Raw genomic sequence first — 19202 nt, forward strand, 5'->3', positions numbered from 1 at the left:
TCATATACAAACCATGTCAGTCTTACAAAACATTTATATTGGCAGGAGGAGAGGGACACTATGGAGGGAAATAGTCAAATTAGAAATGTACACACATGTTGAGTCCATGAAGTAAGACGCACATAAACCCTTTGCCCATGAGAAAGAGGAAGGCTCCTGCCGGTGCAGCAGAATCTCCGTTATTCTAGATGTAAACATTGAAGTCTTCAATAAGACACAATAAAGACTTATGGCGACAAACGGAACCTGCGATCTGACCGTGTGCGTCTGGGTGAGGTCACAACTTCTCACACCGATTCTCTAAAAGCAGCTTTTTGCATGTGGACATTTCACCGGAAAGGAGTGTGAGGAAATCTGAAGTTTATCTGCAGCACGCTTGATTTTCCAGGAGGTTTTTTGCAGCCAGCATCATACAAACAGTAAAAATAAATATGTAATTCAGTATATTTACATACTCAAGCGTAGATATATTTTTTCTTCTGACGTGTTCAAGGTAAATAAACAATGGTGACATGCTGTATTGTCCCAGCACCACATGTAGAGGTCAAATATGTCACATTCATGGGGGGGGGGGGGGGGGGGGGGTAAAGGGACATGCCGTTAAATTGTGAATCATTTTAAATATGTGGTCTTCGTCTGTTTAATATAAATTTCAGAAACTCTGACTTCCTGAAGCTGCAGCATTATGGCTCAGTATAAAGTTTGATTTTCACCAGTCTAAGGAGAGAGAGAGAGATCACCCAGATTTCATGATTGATGTCACACTTTGCTCGTGGGCTCTAGCATCTATTCCTGGTCACAGGGAAGTGAACCTCAGGGCGGGTTTCTCCTCTGATGGAGGGGGGGGCACTGGCTGTTGTGGAGCAGAACAACCAGGAAGCCTCACATGATGCAAATGCAGCCCTTAGGTGGTAACTGGCAGTCTGTCACATGTCAGGAAGAAATAAAATCCCCTTTGGCAGAAAGTTGGATGTGATTTCTGTGTCGGGAGGAAACTGTTTCAAATCCTCGATGAAAACCTAAGCAGGCATTGGATCTACTGGGAATAGGAAATATGGTTAATATATGGACTGGTTTTTTGTGATGTTGCATCAGTTTCTGTTAAATTTACACAAAGTCAATCAGCGTCATACTTAGGGCATTGATTACGGACACTTGATTATATTTCCCATTCATTTTACTGCAGCATCTGGTGCAAAAACACTAGCTGCGTATTTAAAATGATGTAAATGTCACAGATGTAACATTCTACATAACTAAATTAGAGGCTCAGTCATTATTTTTAAATAGAAGAACCCTCAAATGGTTAGAAAAAGCACAGAATGTACAGATATTCCCAGTTTGCTACTCCAGAAGTTTACTAATCAATAAATTACTTTAAAATAGGTGTTGTATTGAAAATAGACATCATCGGTTCCTTTGAGAAAAACCTTTTGTAGTCTACTGTTGCACTGTTTCTCTCTTCAGTCACATGGTTTATTGGAATTCTAAAGATTAAAAAGGTCTTAAAAGATAAATAACAATAGTTTACGACATCAACTGTTACAAGGCAAATGCTATGTAATGTCCCTGATTGCATGTTTGAAGGTTACGGTACAAAATGGAGCAGATATTCTGATTAACTCGAAAGTTAAAATAAATCCTAGTTGAGTAAAATGGAACAAGATAATGAAAGATGAGAGAAACACATGAACACTGTTGTTGGCGTGGTTTGAACAGCAGGGGGCGCGCTGTCGCAGCAGTTGGCTTGAACGTCACTCGTTGCAAAGACAATAATAATGTTCAGTATTTACAGTACAGCTTCAGATATTCTTGTAAACTTGTTCGATGCTTAATCCATGCTTCATATTACACGTCGTTGTCATAACTCAGTATTTACAGTTGGAGGATTCTCACACACACACACACACACATTATATAAATATTTAAATATCGTCATAAAATTCAGGGTTAAATAATTGTTTTAATTTAAAAATGAACCTTTCCTCTGCTGCATCCGGATAAATGATCACATCCAGGGGTACCCATGTCAAAGTGATGTAATAGCATTAGTCACAGTGGTTTGGTTGGATTTCAAAGCTCCTCACGTTCTCAGCTTCACGTCCACAGATGTGAAATGAGTCTGAAGCTCGACAGAGAGACTCACAGATGAGCACAGAATTAAATCACAATGAGACAACCACGTTTTTCTCTTTCTACACTTTCTGATCTGCAACTTTTTTGTGTTGGCCTTGAACGACTGAAAAAGGAATAAAACAGTGTTGAGCTTATTTCCATCTCATTTCAGCAGCTTCTGACTTTTAAGTGTCAAAGTGAAAAACAACATATAATCAGGTTCTGAGTGTGACGAGTCAGGGAAGAGCTGAAGGGAATCTTCAGGTCAATAATAATAATTATAATTATAATAATAATTGATTTTCGAAGCAGCACAACTAAAGATCTCAAATTAAAATGTCACAGAAAACCTTGTTAGTTTAATCCTAGCAAAACCAAAAGAAAGGTATTCATCTTCTGTAACTATCAGCAAGAAAGCAAATTGTATGAATTCTCTGAATATTAAATTCTATTTGGCCACTTTCACTTTCTCAAGATTATTCGTTTTTTAATTCCACCACTTGATGCAGATGAATATTTAGTGCAGCTGGTAAATCAGTCCACAAGAAACTCTGATGCAACCAATTAAAACCAAAATGAATTTAAGATAAAAGATTTTGATGTTTCCTAATGGCCCCTCCCAGGCTCTATTGATCTGTTATACAGCTACTGAGGAAATGAAATGAATCTTCCCAGCTTCACCTCACTGAGTTCTTAATGTCTGTCGTGTTCCTGCCCACAGGTAACAAATCACCTCTCTATTAAACTCCAACCAATTACGAGAAGCAGAACACAGGAGCTGAAAAAATGAGCGTGAACGACCCACAATGCAACTGTAACTCAGGGAGGTGGCCCTGTTTGAACTCGCAGGCTGTAAACACACCTGAGAGAGAATCACCGCTCCATCACTGCTCCCTCGTTCATCATCTCCTGAGAGTCGCTCTGGAATCTCCTGGAAAATTATGGTTCCACGTTTTATCGGTGATTTGGTGCGTTGTGTTTTTCTTTTAGTGTTTTTTTCAGTAGAAAACGATTTGACTGCACAGTGTAGACGAGAGAGTCGATGTGTTTGGTCTCCGGCCTCCAGGAGAAGCTTCAGGCTCCTTCAGGTGGAGATCACTGGAAACATAGCAGCTAGAATATGAACACAGGTGAGTCCTGGAGGTCACAGGGGAAAACCACGGGACATGAAAAGAGTGGGACGATCCACAGTAAATCCGTCCGTCCACAAGTGTCAATCACTGTCTTTATAACCAAGAGATTTGTCCCTTTGTCCCAAATGACCGGACGCTGAAGTGCATCCGAGACAAAGGACACCTTGATGGGAGAGGAGTTGAAGTCCCAGCTGATGTTACTGGAAAACGTCCACGTGGGGATCGAACCTAGGCTGCGTACGACTTTGTGTGTTTGTATCCAGAGCACACGCAGAGACACGGGGGCGGGGGGGGCTCCTACTGTTTGATAGTCTTTGGAATGTCCAGGCCCGTCAGCAAGGTCACCTGAAACAGACAAACCAGCCAATGAGAGCCCTGCATCGCTGGGTGGGGCCGAGGACGCGGCGTGGAAACAGACACACAGGAGGGTTAAAGGGACTTAATGTAGTTCAATCTAGAGACTACACACTTTCTGAGACACACAACATGGACCACACGCCTCTACCTTCTCCAGTCGTACAAAAACAATGAGGTTAACAGGAGCGGCCATCTTTTCAGAATAAAGCCGCGGTGTCGAGCGATAAAGTGACTTTTTAGTTTGGCGTGTGTCCCATCCACTAACATGGGGGAGGTAGGTTTCAGGGGGGGATCAAACCCCCGATGCAGCTGCACACTGACCTGCACGTTCCTGTTGATGCTGACCGCCGGCACGAAGACGCCCTCCAGGTTGGCGAAGGCGGTCGGGCCGTGCTGAACCTTGTTCACGAAGAAGGTCAGAGTGTGGTTGTTCAGATCCAGCAGGACGCCCACGGTCGAGCCCTTAGCGATGCCGCCCTCCGCCCTACACACAGACACACACAAAAACACAGACACACAAACACAGACTGTGTGAATATAAAGGCAAACTTATACTGTACACAAGTTCCATCACTATTCATGCATTAGTCCCTTGGAAGCTGGACAACATGTCCTGGATCTGTGTGTGTGTGTGTGTGTGAGATGTGTTTTTGCTTAGAAAGCTAGCCTCGGGAGAGAGAGAGAGAGAGAGAGAGAGAGAGAGAGGGGTAGGAATCGACCTGAGTTCACCACCGTGTGACACAGGAGATGATGAACGACTGGACGAGCGGCTCTACGTGGACCGAGGTAGAGAAAGGAAAGAAACAAAAGTTCTCATTTCTCTCGTGTGGAGTCGACTTTTGTCTCATAAAGAAAAAAGACATTTCCTTGTAACTGAATGTTTAATGAGAGCTTAGAGGCGTCCCTGTGACACGGGGAGACGGTTTGATGTCTCCAGCAGCCGGCAGTCTTCTTCTTCCACTGCTGCTGCTCCCCGGTGGGTTTGTTAGTTGGTATTGTACGAGATTCAAGGGGCCCCCTGTCACCGAGCGCATGCTTCATTATGCTGTGTGTGTGTGAGGGAGGGTGTGCACGTTGTGTTAGAGCTTGCACGTGCCTCTTAGATGTGTGAGGTTTGATGCTGAGGACGGAAGGGGGGGGGGGGGGGCACCTCACAAAGTCCCCTGCTGTTTTTATTGACACACAAGTGCAGTTTTGTGGTTGAGTTCAAAAGATGAACAGTTTTCTAAGGGGGGTTAAGTTTACAAGTTGGAACCAACAGACTAATTTTGTTGGTTAAAGTGAAAACACATCGGTAAACCCAACTTTTAAATTATAAGAATGAGAATTCGATTTCGGTTTCATTCAGCTGCAAACTTCTTTTAATCTTTTTATCACTTTTGAATAACGCAACGGTTCAGAGGAGATTCGGTTTTATGATTTAGTTTTTAACTTGTTTTTATTGATTGAAGATGCTGAACTGATTTCCACCCGACTTGGTAGAGATGTTGGATTAACCCGTAAATAAATCCTGACATTTTAACTTTAACAACTTGAGATCTCAGGGAAAACTCCAGCACCTCGATGAAGAACGTCAGACATTTTGAGGAGATAGATTTTCCATGAGCATTTGGGATTTGGCCCAGTTGACACTTACCTGTTGGTGTGGGAGTTGTTGTGCATGAACCAGGAGCGGTTGTTGTCCACGTACATGGCCCACGCCTTGTCGTCCTTCCCCAGCATCATGTCTTTCATGGTGTTGATCCTCGCCACGCCAAACGCCGGGTCCGGGTGGTTGTCGTAGCGGTCAACGCAGATCTCCCAGTAGTGGATTCCCTGGAATTCAAGGAGAAACAGAATAAATGTGATTAATAAATCATAAATCAGGTTCTATTACTCATGGAACCGTTGTGTGTGCTTGGACGTTTACCTTGGAGAACGCGGCGGTCCCCAGCACCACGCGGTCATCGTAGCTGTTACAGGAGACGGTCAGGTTCTCGTTGGTCAGAACTATGTCCCGGTGAGCCGAGGACGGGTCAAAGGTGAACCAGGCCACTGCAATAACACAAAACAACAGTCTTGAGACAGCAGGTTTCTTATTTTCATGTTTTGGGACAAAATAAGACACAAGAGCATTTTCTAAAAAGGTTATACGGACGAGTTTGTTTTCCAGCCTTTGTTGCTCTTTGTGAGTTTTGAGAGAACGAGGGAGGACAGAGGAGGAAAGGAAAGAAGGAGAGGAGGCAGGAGGAGAGCAGACAGAAAAAACAAACAGAGGGCGGAGGGATGAGCGGTTATCAGTCCGAAAACAGACTGTGATGCCCATTGTTGTGTTTGTGTGAGTGTGTGTTGGTGATTTTGTTGTTGACTTCTTCCTCTTCCCCAAAACCTATTCTCTCCTTCCTTTCCTTTTCTTCCCCTGCTCTGCCTCCTTTATTTCTCACATCTGTTTCTCAGCTTTCCTCTTCTCCATCCCTTCCCTTTCCCTCCTCTCCTTTCCTTGCTCTTCTCCACCTGTCCCTTTCGTTTCCCTTTCATCTTCTCCTCATCTCTCTTCCTCGCCTCCCCCCCTGAATATGAAGCACAGTGTTCCTCCTCTCCTGAGGAGCTTGTCATTGTTTCTAAGAACAAAAGGAATAATATGATGAAACCTGTTCTGCAAAGACCATCGCAAGCACCAGAGGAACACGACAAACACACAGACAGAGACACTGTGTTTGTGTTGGAGCCACTCTGCGCCAATTTGGCAAACCCCAAGCACACACACACACACACACACACACACACACACACACACAAACAAAGGAAGTACTTACCATCAGAGGTCCTCAGCACCACGGTCTTGCTGTACGGCCCCACACCGACTGCATTGTAGGCCTTCACCCTGGCGTTGTAGGAGCTGTTGAAATGGAGGCCGTCCACCGTGCACACTGTCTCCTTCCCCACATAAACCTCCTGGGACAGACACACACAAACACAGCATCATTACACATGCAGGTTAAGTGCAGGGTCCTATACGTTTGTTCGCCGCTTAAAGTCACGAGCTATACACACACGAGTGACAGTAATTACAAATGTAGGTCAAGCACTTGCACACTTAAAATGCTTCACAACACATATGTTTAACTACACGCACACACTCACACTCACACACACACACACACACACACACACACACACACACACACACACACACACACACACACACCCTCATTCAAACAAACAAACACGCCATCTGGGCATCATGCGAGTTGAGAAGCATATGGATTATTTATCAAGCTTTAATTAGATAAAACCTCTTAAATCCATTTCGTTCAGGTTCTATAATAAAATTCCAAAGCTACAGAAAAGCTGAATGGACCAACTATTCTTCATATAAGTTTGTATTCAGAACGTGTGTGTGTTTTTGTACCGACCCTGTACTGTCCTCCGTTGCCGTCGTCCAGCTCCAGGATGTAGCCCTCGATGGGGCTCCCAGGGGGCGCTGTCACTCTCCAGGCCAGCGTGGCGCTGTTGTTCCTGGTGCAGCACTTCTCCAGCTGCAGGAGCGGAGCCACCGGCACAGAAGTCCCAGACTCAGCTGTGGAGGAGAGGAGGAGAGACGAATGGATGGATGAGACGTGGAGATTGAGATCATTGGTAGGGGGAGAGGGGGGGTTGTGGAAGATGGAGGGATGAGGAGGAGGAGGAAACAGAGGGATGGAAGGATGAGGAGGAAGAGGAAACAGGGGGATGTGGTGTGGCCGGTTGTGTTTTAAACAGAAACAGGAGCTTTACTGTGGATCTAATGAGGCTTAAAGGGGAGAGAGCTGCAGGTTCATCTACAGGGCAGCAGCTGGGAACCAGTGGAGGCTCTAACTGGGCCACTGGTGCTGCTGGTTGAAGGTGTGAAAACCAAAGCTTCCAGCAGGAATGGTTTGGATACAGCTTGGCTTCTGGTTTGTGCACGGTATGTTCTCGTCATCTCTGAACTATGAGGGATTCAGTCTGTCCTGAGGTAAACTCCACACCGAGGGACAAGCTGCTGGATCTGTTTACGATGATTTAATAATTCAGGACGGTTTCTCGTCTGGTGGGGAAGTGAAGACAGGAAGGAACCAGCGGTGTGTGACAGACTTTTAGATTAAAAGCAATAAATCTGTCTGAGCTCCCAAGCAAACGAGACAAAACTGAATTCCAAAAGGAGCTGAAACAAACATAACACAAATAAAAACCAGTGACAAACATTTTGTGTTGTCAGCTTCACATCACGACTTTATAGACACTTGTTGAATCTCTGAAGACACACACACAACAAGATCAAAACCACACAACGGCAGTGAGGACACAGGGGTGAGGCAGCAGTCAGGACAAGAACAGTGTCGTAGGATCTTTGCAGTCCACATGTCGATCAATATTAATATCTTAAATATTCAAGACGCTTTGCAGCATTTATGGCCACAGTAGATCTTTGATTCATGAAGAAAATATGCAGTATTTTCTTAAATATTATAAATTTGGTGTTTATAAATAATAATTAACAATAATCCTTCTGAGATCATTACTTGATATTCTCATGTTTACATCAATTTGATAAAATGCATTTTCTTGACATCATATAACACATTATATTTATGATTAATAATGTTTAATGATTTTTGAAGCCAACAATGAAAACAATGACTTCTTTAGGCCACAGATTTCTGTAACGGTATTTTTTGGGGGGAAACTTATTGCTGCAGTGACGGCAGCACGACTCTGCAGAGGTGCTGTTCACTGGAGAGGAGCTGGAGAACAAGAACCATGCGGAGGAAGGAGACCAGAAAGACTCCGAGGGACCAAAAGGCAGAGGAGCCTCAAACCAGAAAGTCAGTGAGGGCCAGGGGGACTGAGGGGGGGCGGGGGGGGGGGGGGGGGGGGGGGCAGGGCAGGAGGGAGTGACAGAATCCATTCAGGGGAGGAAGACAGAGGGTTCACTTTAAAAAATGTAGATTCTCCCAAATACCTCCGGGGCTCTCGGCCTCCATCTCAGCCTCACCACTGTCTTCAGCCTGCATTTGTTTCAATAATGGATTCTCCTGCACATCTGGAAGTACGACGTTGGTTTGAGTGTTTTGATACAAGAGCACACGGACAGAGGGCCACATCAAAAACATCTGGAGGCGACAGTGAGACCAGGGAGACTCTGAAAGATCCTTCTCCTTACAAGGTGGTTAAAGGAAGTAAAAGTTGCACAATATTCACTATCGACTGGTGAATATGATGCACAACACTTGTCGTGCAAAGTTCAATTTGTAAAACACAGTGTTATCTGCATATTGGGACAGTTGTTTGAAGGAAAACCTGTTGGTGAAGTGTTTTATTTGAGAATGAACTAGAAAATGCTGCAACTAGAGGAACTTCAAAGTCTAAACTTGAAGGTTTGGTCATAAAATAATATCTCATCAGAGCAAATACAAAAAGATATGTAATTAAAACACCACGTGTATGGAGATTGAAGGTGGAGAAGATGGAGTCTCTCCTAGGGACAATGTCAGCTTGTATTTGAAGTCTCTCCCATGAGGAACCAAAAGGTCTTGAAGAACCATCAGCAATGGACACATCTGCACCATGTTACACCATCATTAAAACACGGCACTTAACTGGATTCATTTCATCTTATAGATCCTCTGCTGCTTGTGTCTCTGTTGAATTTGTAATAACTGCATTGGATTACCAAGCCTTTAAATGACATGCCGTGTATAAAACAATATATTCATGATGTGTCCATGAAGAGAATAATGAGGTTCTCTTTTTAGAGGAAGTGAACTGAAGGTTGAATCCACACCAGCTCATGCAAACGCCCACTCTCTGCCTCACTGGAGCCTTGTGGGAATAAAACATGGAGCTGATTACATATTTAATGTACATTAACAATACATCTGGGTAATCTGTGGGACGGCAGCAGAAGGAATGTGAAGGACGCTGTGGTTTACTCACGTTAACGAATGAGGCAAGTACAAATCGTCAAAGGGGATTTTAATTCTAATGAGCAGGATGTTTGCGTCTTGGAGCTCGTTAAGTTATTTATGGATCATTACTCGTCATGGTTACTAATCATCATGGATGCTCATCCTATGGAAAACTATCTATTTCATCATCTGGAGTGTTTTTTACCCTTCATTAAACTTTCTTTATCTTGATTCCTGTATCAAAATGAAAGTGGAAAACAGATCAATGGTTTTCATTTTCCTCTCCTCCTTCGTCTCCTCAGTTTCACACACAAAGAATTATATTTCTGTTCCTCCTCCATGGACACAACACATTTAGCAATAACTCCAACCGCCACCGCTCGATCAACACAAACACAATCTAACCTCAAAAGGATCATTCCCCCAATTTGAACAATGGGCTGATACACACAACCCGAGCGAAGCCAAAGAACCACGATGAGGCAGATTTGAAACACGCTGGCTCTTCATGTGCAGGAAGAACATGACATTTATATTTATAGATCTGTGTTATCAAGTGACAGCATGAAGGAAAGAACACTGTATGTAAACTGCTTTGACATCGACTGTACTAATGTCTGTGGCTTAGCGACGCCATGGAGTTGCATGATGGGAAATGTTGGATCCGCGAAAAGGTCAAGCATTGATTTTGACCTTTTTCGGCGTCTTGTGATACACAAATCTTTCTGAGTCGAACACTGAACACTTCCTTATATATGTGAATCCCCAGTGCTCCTACTGGGGGGTTAATGGAGTTATAATTTAAAGGCATATTGTAATAAATGGATCCTGTGGGGCTGGGAGGTGCTGACGGAACAGGACGGGTGAGATCTGGTTGGTTTACCGTTGCCCGGGCAGAAGTCCAGCTGCTGGATGGTCTGCATCAGCGAGTCGGTGTTGAGGGTGAGGTCATAGTCGGGGCCGACCTTTGGCTCCAGGGCCCCTTTCACCCACTGGTCCTGAGAAGACGTCACCCGCTTGATGAGTGGGTCTGAGATCTGCACACACAGAACAGAAACACATGTAGAACAGCTTGAAAACACACACACACACAGTGACGGGGTAATTACCGGAGGGAAAGAGGCATTCACACACACACAGGAAATTAGAGCACATGCTTTCACTATCCACATTTGAATACGCTCGCAGGGCTGCGATACGCTCGCTGCATACAGAGCAGCTCCACTGCTCTGGGATCTGCTCCGTCCGCAGCTCCGTCACATCGTCCCTGACAAGTGGAATGAGGCCCGCATTAGTGCAGCTCAAATATTTAAGGGAAGGAATTAGGAGGCCTCATCTGCCGCTAAGAGCTTCACCGCCGCAGGAAAAAGAAACAAAATGAATTCATTACATTAAACTTCATCTAACTGAGCAGAAACGGGAGATTAGTGTTTTATTAAAAGCAGCGGCTGAAGGTTTGGAAATTCAGCCGCGAGCTTTAAAAACACAGTTTCATTTGGATTCATTAATAATTCGATTTAAAAGATTCAACCTTTAACAGCCGGCTTTGATGTAGGCGTCGGTAATATAGAACCACATAATCAATACTTTATTAAATATTCAGATGAAATAGAAGGGAGGGGAAGGTGTGTGTGTGTGTGTGTGTGTGTGTGTGTGTGCGTGTGTGTGTGTGTGTGTGTGTGTGTGTTTGTCTCGGGAGAATCTTTGATCTCCATTTTCTCTCCCCCCCTTCACCTCACTCCATCTCTCTTCTCTTCAGGAGTAGAAATCATTCATAACCAGAAGCAGGAACATACTGTGCATGTACAGTAACTGTGGTGGAGCGGGTTGTCCCCTGACCAGAGGGTCGGTAGTTTGATCCCCCCCGTTCTGCATTCCAGAGTGTTCTTTGTTCTCAGTTTTTTCTCTTGTATTGTATAATTCTAATCTTTACCATCTTTATCAACAGCTTATGGGACAAATACACTTTTACAAACATATACAGAATGGGATCACGTAGTCATGATCCTTATGTTAAGGTCCTTAGACGTTTGAATCTCCAAGATTAGAAGTGTTTTATTAAAAGTGCAGTAAATATGGGTTTGAGATAAAGAGAGTTTAAGAAAATATGTCGTCATGTGTTCAATATTATGTTTATAAGCATTTTTCATGACGTTTGAAGGTGAGAGAAAAGTCCCAACATCTCCAGGACCCTGAACACAACATCAGGGTCAAACCTTCTTTCCGTCCTTGTCCTCAACATCCACGGATCAGAAACCAATGATCGGCCATTGATCTCCTGAATCTGCCAATAACTGAACCTCTCGGATCCATGAAAGTTCTGAAGCAGAACCTGTGACTTCAGACTCGAGCTGCTCTGACTTGGTGCACGATGGGTTTTATTGTTTCTCTCACTTTTCAGCTCAGTGAAGTTTTCCTCCTCTGACTCTGCAGTGAGTTTTGATTTTTCTTTTCCTGCGCTGGCTTCAGAAACATCAGAGGCTCCGTGCAAAGTGTCTGTCTGCTCGTGAACTCAAAGGAACTAAGCAGCCCCCCCCCCTCCCCCCATTTCTTTCCATCCTTTCAACTTCCACATTTACATTTTTTGGTTGTAAATACTTCAGAAAAAGTTGGGCCCGCTCCTCAGCGTGAGACCCCATGCTGAGTTTTGCCTCGTCTTTACTCCCAGAAACTTAAATTGAAACTGTTTTAAAAGGGAGAGGGAAGCTTTTGTTTTACGGTGTTTAGTAATTTCCGTATAGAGGCTACAACTAAAAAATTGAAATTCATTAGCCACAGTTTAATATCGTTCATGCCTTCGTGCCATATAATTATACGTCGTTTTAATTGTTGGTCTATGAAAATGATGTTATAAAGACTTCAGAGATATTGTGATAAATAGAATAAATTGGGGTCGACCTTTTCCTTCCATACTTTATTCTTCGAAGTTGAATTTCTCAGATAAATCTGATCTGAGAGAAATTCTCCAAATTCTTGTGTCACAAGTTAAAAACCAGGCTGATTAAACCTCAACTTATTTTCTGGGGAGATATTTTCCCAGATCCTGATTCAATAAGGTCTTCTTGTCCTTTATGAAGATGTTCTGCAGGTGGAACACACACGTACCTGCAGGAATCCACTGGGGTCGTTCTCTTTCAGGACCTCCAGACAGAACTCCATCATCCCAGTGGTCTGACGCAGCTTCATGGTGCAGTGGGTGATCTGGTCACGCACAACCTGCCAAAGACACGGATCACAGATATTTCTTATTGGAAGTTTTCAATCGATTCAGGAGCTGAGGTGTTTTCTGAACATTAAATTAAAGAAAAAGTGATATAGCTCAATAGATACTGGTTAAAAAACAGAACACTAACGGCTGCTATTTATTGGCTTTCAACAGCAATGGGAATAGATTCAATCCAGATTCACTCCCAGGTCTAATGACTCTGCAGGAGATTAGAGGTTTTATATTTATATGGTTTTTATTGGCTACGGCTCCAATTGGATGAATGAGTTCAACTTGAGAACACAACACAAAACACAGAAAGACAAACTCTTCTACTGGCAACGGTTATTGTCGTTTATCCCTCGTTTTAGAAAACTGCACATCTGCCCTAATGTTGGTGTAAATGAAATGTGACAAATCAGAGAGCGTGAAGAACACAGGAGGAAGTGGCACCAGCTCTGTATCACTGTGCTGTTTAACCTTCTATATATGTGCAGGCATTTAGAGGTGGGTGAGGAGAACATGTGGATATAAAACCCAGGTGAGTTATATTCCAGACGCACCAGAGGAGACCCTGTTCAACATGTGATGTGATGGGCCGACACCGAAAAGGTAGAAGAACAGAGAAGGATCGAGGGGAAGTGAGTGAAATACAGAAATGTAACTTAATCAGCTTCATTCATCAAAGGTCTAAACTATAAGTGAGTTTTATTTATAACTTACCACTCAAATAAAGGTGAACTTGAATGTGCAAAAGTTTGTTTTAGAATAACAAAATTCACAGTTAGGGCATTACCCCCCCCCCCCACCTCCCTCCTGGTTCCAGGGCTTTTCCATTACGTTCCACTTCCACCCGGGATGAAACGTCCAGGGTGCGAATACTGGAGCATGTTAATGGGAGCTCAGATCGGAGATACCACAGGCTCAGTCCCAGTGTGACTCACTGGCTCCACATCACACTCTGCAGCACATTTCACTTCACGTTACAGCAACAGTTTGGAGGCTGATGTTTCTTATCTCTGGCGGATTGTGGAGCGTGACCACACACAGTCCTGAACACGGAATGGTGCAGCACATAAATCTTAATATACGGCATTAAATAAGCAGAATAGGAGATGAAGGGAATTAAAATATGTTTAAATCCTCCAGGAGCTTGTTCCTCTGCTTTTATTTTGTATTCAGGATGTCCCCCACTCTGTTAATCTTAATTACAGATTAACTAAGACACATCTGCATCCGTACGAGTTAGAGAGAAGTTATAGACAAAGAAACATCATCTGGAATACTGTATTTAAACTGCACATGAAACCTTATGGAGGAGAAACCGGGAGGAGTTGTTGCAGCTGAGGGAAATCGAGGTGTGAGACGTTCAGGTTAACGTCCACAGGTCACGACCCCGAGGGGCAAAGCACATCACAGGTGATGAAAGTGTGTGAATCTAACACAGTTTGGCCCAGAAGAGATTAAACTACACAACCCTGTAACCACACTGACTCACAATCTGCTCTACTGGCTGTAAAACATCTTAAATCCCAAGACGTGATTCTCTATATCCAATATCCTCCATATTTCACATCTTCAGTTCGTCTGTATTAACTGTTCAGAATAAAGTTTGCATTGATTCTCACTGTAGCTGTGATGATCGTGTTGCGTTGGATCACAGACACAAACACTACGAGTAATTCTGCATGTTCTTATAAAAAGAGGAAACTGAAATACATTTAGCTTTTAAGGGATTATGCTTTGGCTTTGGTGAATTTGGTGAAAACAGCTGCTTCTTTGTCGTGTAAACAGTCTTTTATGTTTTTATTGTGTGTGTGTGTGTGTATTGTGTTGGTCAGAGCTTTATCTCCAAACACAGAATCCAGGCCTTGTGAGTGCTTTAAAACACAAAGAGGCCAAAGGCTGAGTTCACTCACAGATCATATGAGGATGAAGATTCTGCTGGGAGTTTAAAGATGCATTTAAATGACTTATTGAAAGTGAAATTACATAAATTGCAAACATGAGGTCGTCCTGAAAGCAAACGCTGAAAGAGCTTTAAAAGTTTGTTTCTGAGTCCCGTGAAAATCTGCAAATATGAGAATGAGAAACATTGAAAAATCGTTGTGTGATTAAATAACTAGAGCTCTATTTGTATGTGATGTCATTAAACGTGTGTAGATGTTGTGTGACTGATTCAACGTGCACATCTGGTTTTACACTCTGCCCTGCAAACATCTGTCCACATGGATGGACTGAATGAAAACTGACCGGTGTAAAGATGATGTTGAATGTATCAGCCCCCCCCCACTCTCTCTCTCTCTCTCTCTCTCTCTCTCTCTCTCTCTCTCTCTCTCTCTCTCTCTCTCTCTCTCTCTCTCTCTCTCTCTCTCTCTCTCTCTCTCTCTCCTGCAGCTCTTCACCCTCTGGCTCAGTCTCAATCTCCGACCGGCAGATAATGACAACAGCTGTCCTTGGGGCGTCCGTCCAAACACCCCCCCCCCCCGCTGACATCCAGACGGTCAGTCGGTCGGTGGGCACGTGGAGGCCGGGCACGAGGCCATGTGACACGCTGGGACTTAAGAAACCCACTCCGCCCCCGAAGCGGTGGAATCACAAAGCACAGTATATAGATATATAAAGAAAGCATTGCTATAAAAATAATTTCAGGTAAGGAATCAAATTGTTTTATTTCGATTATGTGTTTTAATGTTTCAATTAAAAAAGGTTTGTGAGCTATAAATGATATCTAAAACCATATCTGATGAGATGTTGTGTGAGTTTCTATTTATTGATCTAAGACTGATGTTTATTTCTTGCATGATTCTTTTTTAATTTACTGTTTTAAACATTAAATGATTCAATGACTTTAATCAACTTGATGATGATTGTTATCTGATTCCAGCTGATGGAACCAGAGCGATGCACATTTGATGGAGACACACACACACACACACACACACACACACACACACACACACAGACACACACACGGGGCCTCACCTTCAGCTTGTACTCCTTCTCCTTGGTGACCTTGGTGAGCAGTTTGGCTTTCTGTCTGGTCAGCGCCTCGATCAGCGAATCGCACTGAGCCACGAGACACGCCTCGAACTCCACCCCCCCCTCCTGCACAGAGCACAAAGGATCATAACTGAAACAGAGAAATGATAAAGATCCAAACACAACAGATAAATCACCAGCGTCCTGAAATAGATCAGCTGGAGTCGTTTGCTCCATTCAGCAGCACAGAGCTCATCTGTTCATTTATCTGTGAGATCTTCGGTCTATTTGTGTCTCGGCTGCACAAACGTGAGAATAGAACGTGAATTATTGTTGTTATGACAGACTTGGACAAAAACATATTAAAAGCAACCTTACCATCTGTGCATCTGACACATTTCCCCCCCACACACACACAGTCAGAAATGTACTTTAATACTAGAATATCACAGACATCATTTCAAGGTGGGCTGCGGTTTGTCACGATACCAAAGTGCAGCACAGAGGAAACTATAATGTGGTTTTAACGTGTTTTTATTTTTATAGCCGTGGTTTTATTGCTGTAATCTGGTGAAAGTGGCTGAGATGTGAGAGAGAAAGCTGCAGGCCACAGGTTTGTGTTTGTGAATTTACCATCTAATGTCTGCTCGCTGAAATAGCAGCACAATTAAATAAAGACATAAACTTAGGGAGGAAATAAAGGAAAACATTAAATAGATAATTGTATATAGACACAATACATACACACATGTATAAATAGATACACACTTTGTTTTAAATAGCCTTATTTTTACTGTTTTTAAAATGGAATCAAAGCCACAACAGCTTGATGCCTTTTCTGCTGCATTGCTAATCTATTATTTAGGCCTATTTATGTTGAGATGAGTATATATATGAAATCAAAAAGGGAGAAAAGAAATAGAAAGGCATTAATATTGAATTAAACATTAAATCAAATATTAGAGTAAATGTTTACAGCAGCTGTAATTGTCCGTGCAGGTGATTCACTGCGTCCCTGTTACCTGTGATGTGTTGAGGTTGAGTGATGGCGCTCTAGGTCATCTGTTATGATCCTGCACCCACAAGCTTAAGAGTTATGCTCTGACATATTTCATTTGCACAGAGACGTGCAGAGCAGACGGTTAATCCCCGACAAGTCTCTGTGTGATGGAGTCTGATCCCAGCTACTGACTCCGCTGTCTGCATTTCAACAAGAATCCACCAAAAAACCTCAGATTGCTTCCATCATCCGAGAGGTTGTCTGTTCTCTGAGCTTTGTCTTGGTCTCTACTCGACCTCATTAGACTCTCAATCTGCTTGGGGACACTTTAGTCATTGTACAGACTAACATGTGCACTTTGTCCTCTGAGCTGGCAGTTTGCTTTTAATTCGTTCTACAGGATGAAAATAACAAAGCTACGTAACATGTACAGATAGAATATGTTAAAAAACACACTAAGTCTTGTTCAGTCTTCTGCTTTGAGGATCTCCTTCCATAGAACGGTTTAATCCGATAGGCTACAACACATGAAAACATATACCATGTGATCATCAGCAGTCGGTTGCAGCAAATACTACAAAAGAGAACCCACAGCGGTGAAGAGTAAGACGAGGGATTTCTTCAAGGAACTCAAACTCCAGAGTAGTGTGGACAGTAAACGTAAAAACCAGGATGATGTATTTTAAAAGTGAACTGTAGTAATGTGGTGAGTACTCGGAGCAGCCTCTCTGAAGGGAAACCCCAGTGTACTTCACTTCTGTGTATTAGTATCTGGAAGTTCAGGATCCACACGGGGACGTTTCCTCCGCGTCCACATGATGAAGAGATGAAGAGTCTTAGATTTCAGCGATTTCCAATCAAGCCTCCTCCGCTGAGGGACGGATCTCTAAGAGGATGAACGTTTTTCTTTTATTCCCCGACTCCCACACTTCTCTTTCTCTTCATCCTCCCATCTCTCGCTGCTCTCTGAACAAAGTGAGCCTCATAGTCTTTATTTATTTTGTAATGCAGTCCACTTCATTTATGATCAGACTCTGAATGTTGGCTCGGAAAAGCTCCTGCCTACACGATATGATGGAGCAGACAGTGTGGGTGTGTGTTTGTGTGTGTGTGTGTGTGCATGACTGGCAGATGCTGTGGGAGAGATCAGCTGCACAGTAATGCTGCCACAGGGGAAACACACACACACACACTGGTATAGTTTGTTTTAGCGATTCAGTGGATTTCCTGCTGCTGTGTGTGTCAGGTCCAAATCTTCCTCTGTGACTGATTCATTTAGCCTCGTGTCCATTATCGGCAAATTACCCCAAACAAGATTCCTTTAAGTTATGTAAAGACGTCTACGTGTCGAGGAAACCGATCAGTCACGGATCTCCGTCTTCTCATCCAGACCCGTTTCTCACCGAGCTCCTCCTGGACGACCAGAGAGAATCTGAGGGAAACGGTCCAGGAGCAGCTGAGTTCCTCTTTCTCTCCTTCTCCTCTTTGTGTCCTTCCTCTTGTTCTGATTCTGGCCTGAGTACAACGCTTGTTTTGTGCTTCGGATTTATTTGTGAAACTTTGTGTTTAGATCATATCTCAGTTGCTTGCCCTTCCAATTTATTAGTTCCTGTTTAACTTTGGAGCTTCCTTCCCTACAAGTGTCTCAAGTTAGGGGCCACATCCTTCAGAGGCTTCATTTGAATATATACGGTCCCTGAATGCATCCTTCCAGAAACGAAGGCTCCACCCACCTCCTCCCTGAATGGACCTTATTGCTCTGTAACACCTGAATCTCTGAATAATAACACAAGCTGCTTTAGGAGGAAAACAAAGAGAAGAACATAGACCATCAGATGTATGAAGGTGTTGTTGCACTTGGGGCTGCTCAGGAGAACTTGGTGTGTCTAGATCCTCGTTGAGAGAATCCTGCTCAGTAGAAGAAGTGTACCTGGATCTGCTGGAGCATGTTCTTCAGCTGCATCAGGAACTCCTTTGCATCTTTAGCCTTGTCAGAGACTCCGTTCAGGGCCTGGGAGATCTGACACTGCAACGACAAAACAGGAAACACACACATCAATATCAAGGTTTGTGCATTTAGATACAAACTAAAACATTTCAGCAGGAAACAATAAAGAACCAGGGAGCAGTAATCCATCGAAGGCTTTTCCTTATGCGCTGGTTATGTAACAGACTCTCCCTGGATGCTCAGATTACTGAGCCCGGCCTGAAGCAAATTATATGCCGCCTCCTCTCATTGGCCGAAACGCTGCATTGTCTTAATGACGGTGGATTAAGTTTCTTAATCTAGATTAGAATCTGATCTGGACGAGACAAAAGGCAAAATGGGAGAATTTAACAAATGAGGAAATTAATGATGACAAAAACTTTTAGACTCTTGATGCGCTGGTGTCAGGGAAAGAGATGAAAATGTATTTCTGTGTTGAGCTTGTGCAGATTAACCATTGTGCACCAAAACCTGATTTATCCAAAGTAAAATACCTGAGAATCATTTAAAATAC

The 19202-nt window shown here is 43.3% G+C and overlaps 1 protein-coding gene across 1 annotated transcript; it reads right to left on the minus strand.

Moving 5' to 3' along the window:
• Positions 1-909: 909 nt before the first annotated feature.
• On the minus strand, positions 910-18838 carry LOC133973951 (tripartite motif-containing protein 67-like). Its single transcript, XM_062412021.1, has 12 exons — positions 18821-18838; positions 18632-18727; positions 15705-15827; positions 12620-12730; positions 10398-10551; positions 8569-8649; positions 7001-7164; positions 6401-6539; positions 5515-5639; positions 5242-5420; positions 3927-4089; positions 910-3593 (listed from the first exon to the last, which is right to left on the minus strand). Exons 1-12 carry the CDS (start codon positions 18836-18838, stop codon positions 3546-3548), a joined length of 1401 nt encoding a protein of 466 aa, XP_062268005.1. The 3' UTR covers positions 910-3545.
• Positions 18839-19202: the final 364 nt, after the last annotated feature.

This window comes from Platichthys flesus, chromosome 18 (genome assembly GCF_949316205.1).
Source record: "Platichthys flesus chromosome 18, fPlaFle2.1, whole genome shotgun sequence".
Taxonomy (NCBI): Eukaryota; Metazoa; Chordata; class Actinopteri; order Pleuronectiformes; family Pleuronectidae; genus Platichthys; species Platichthys flesus.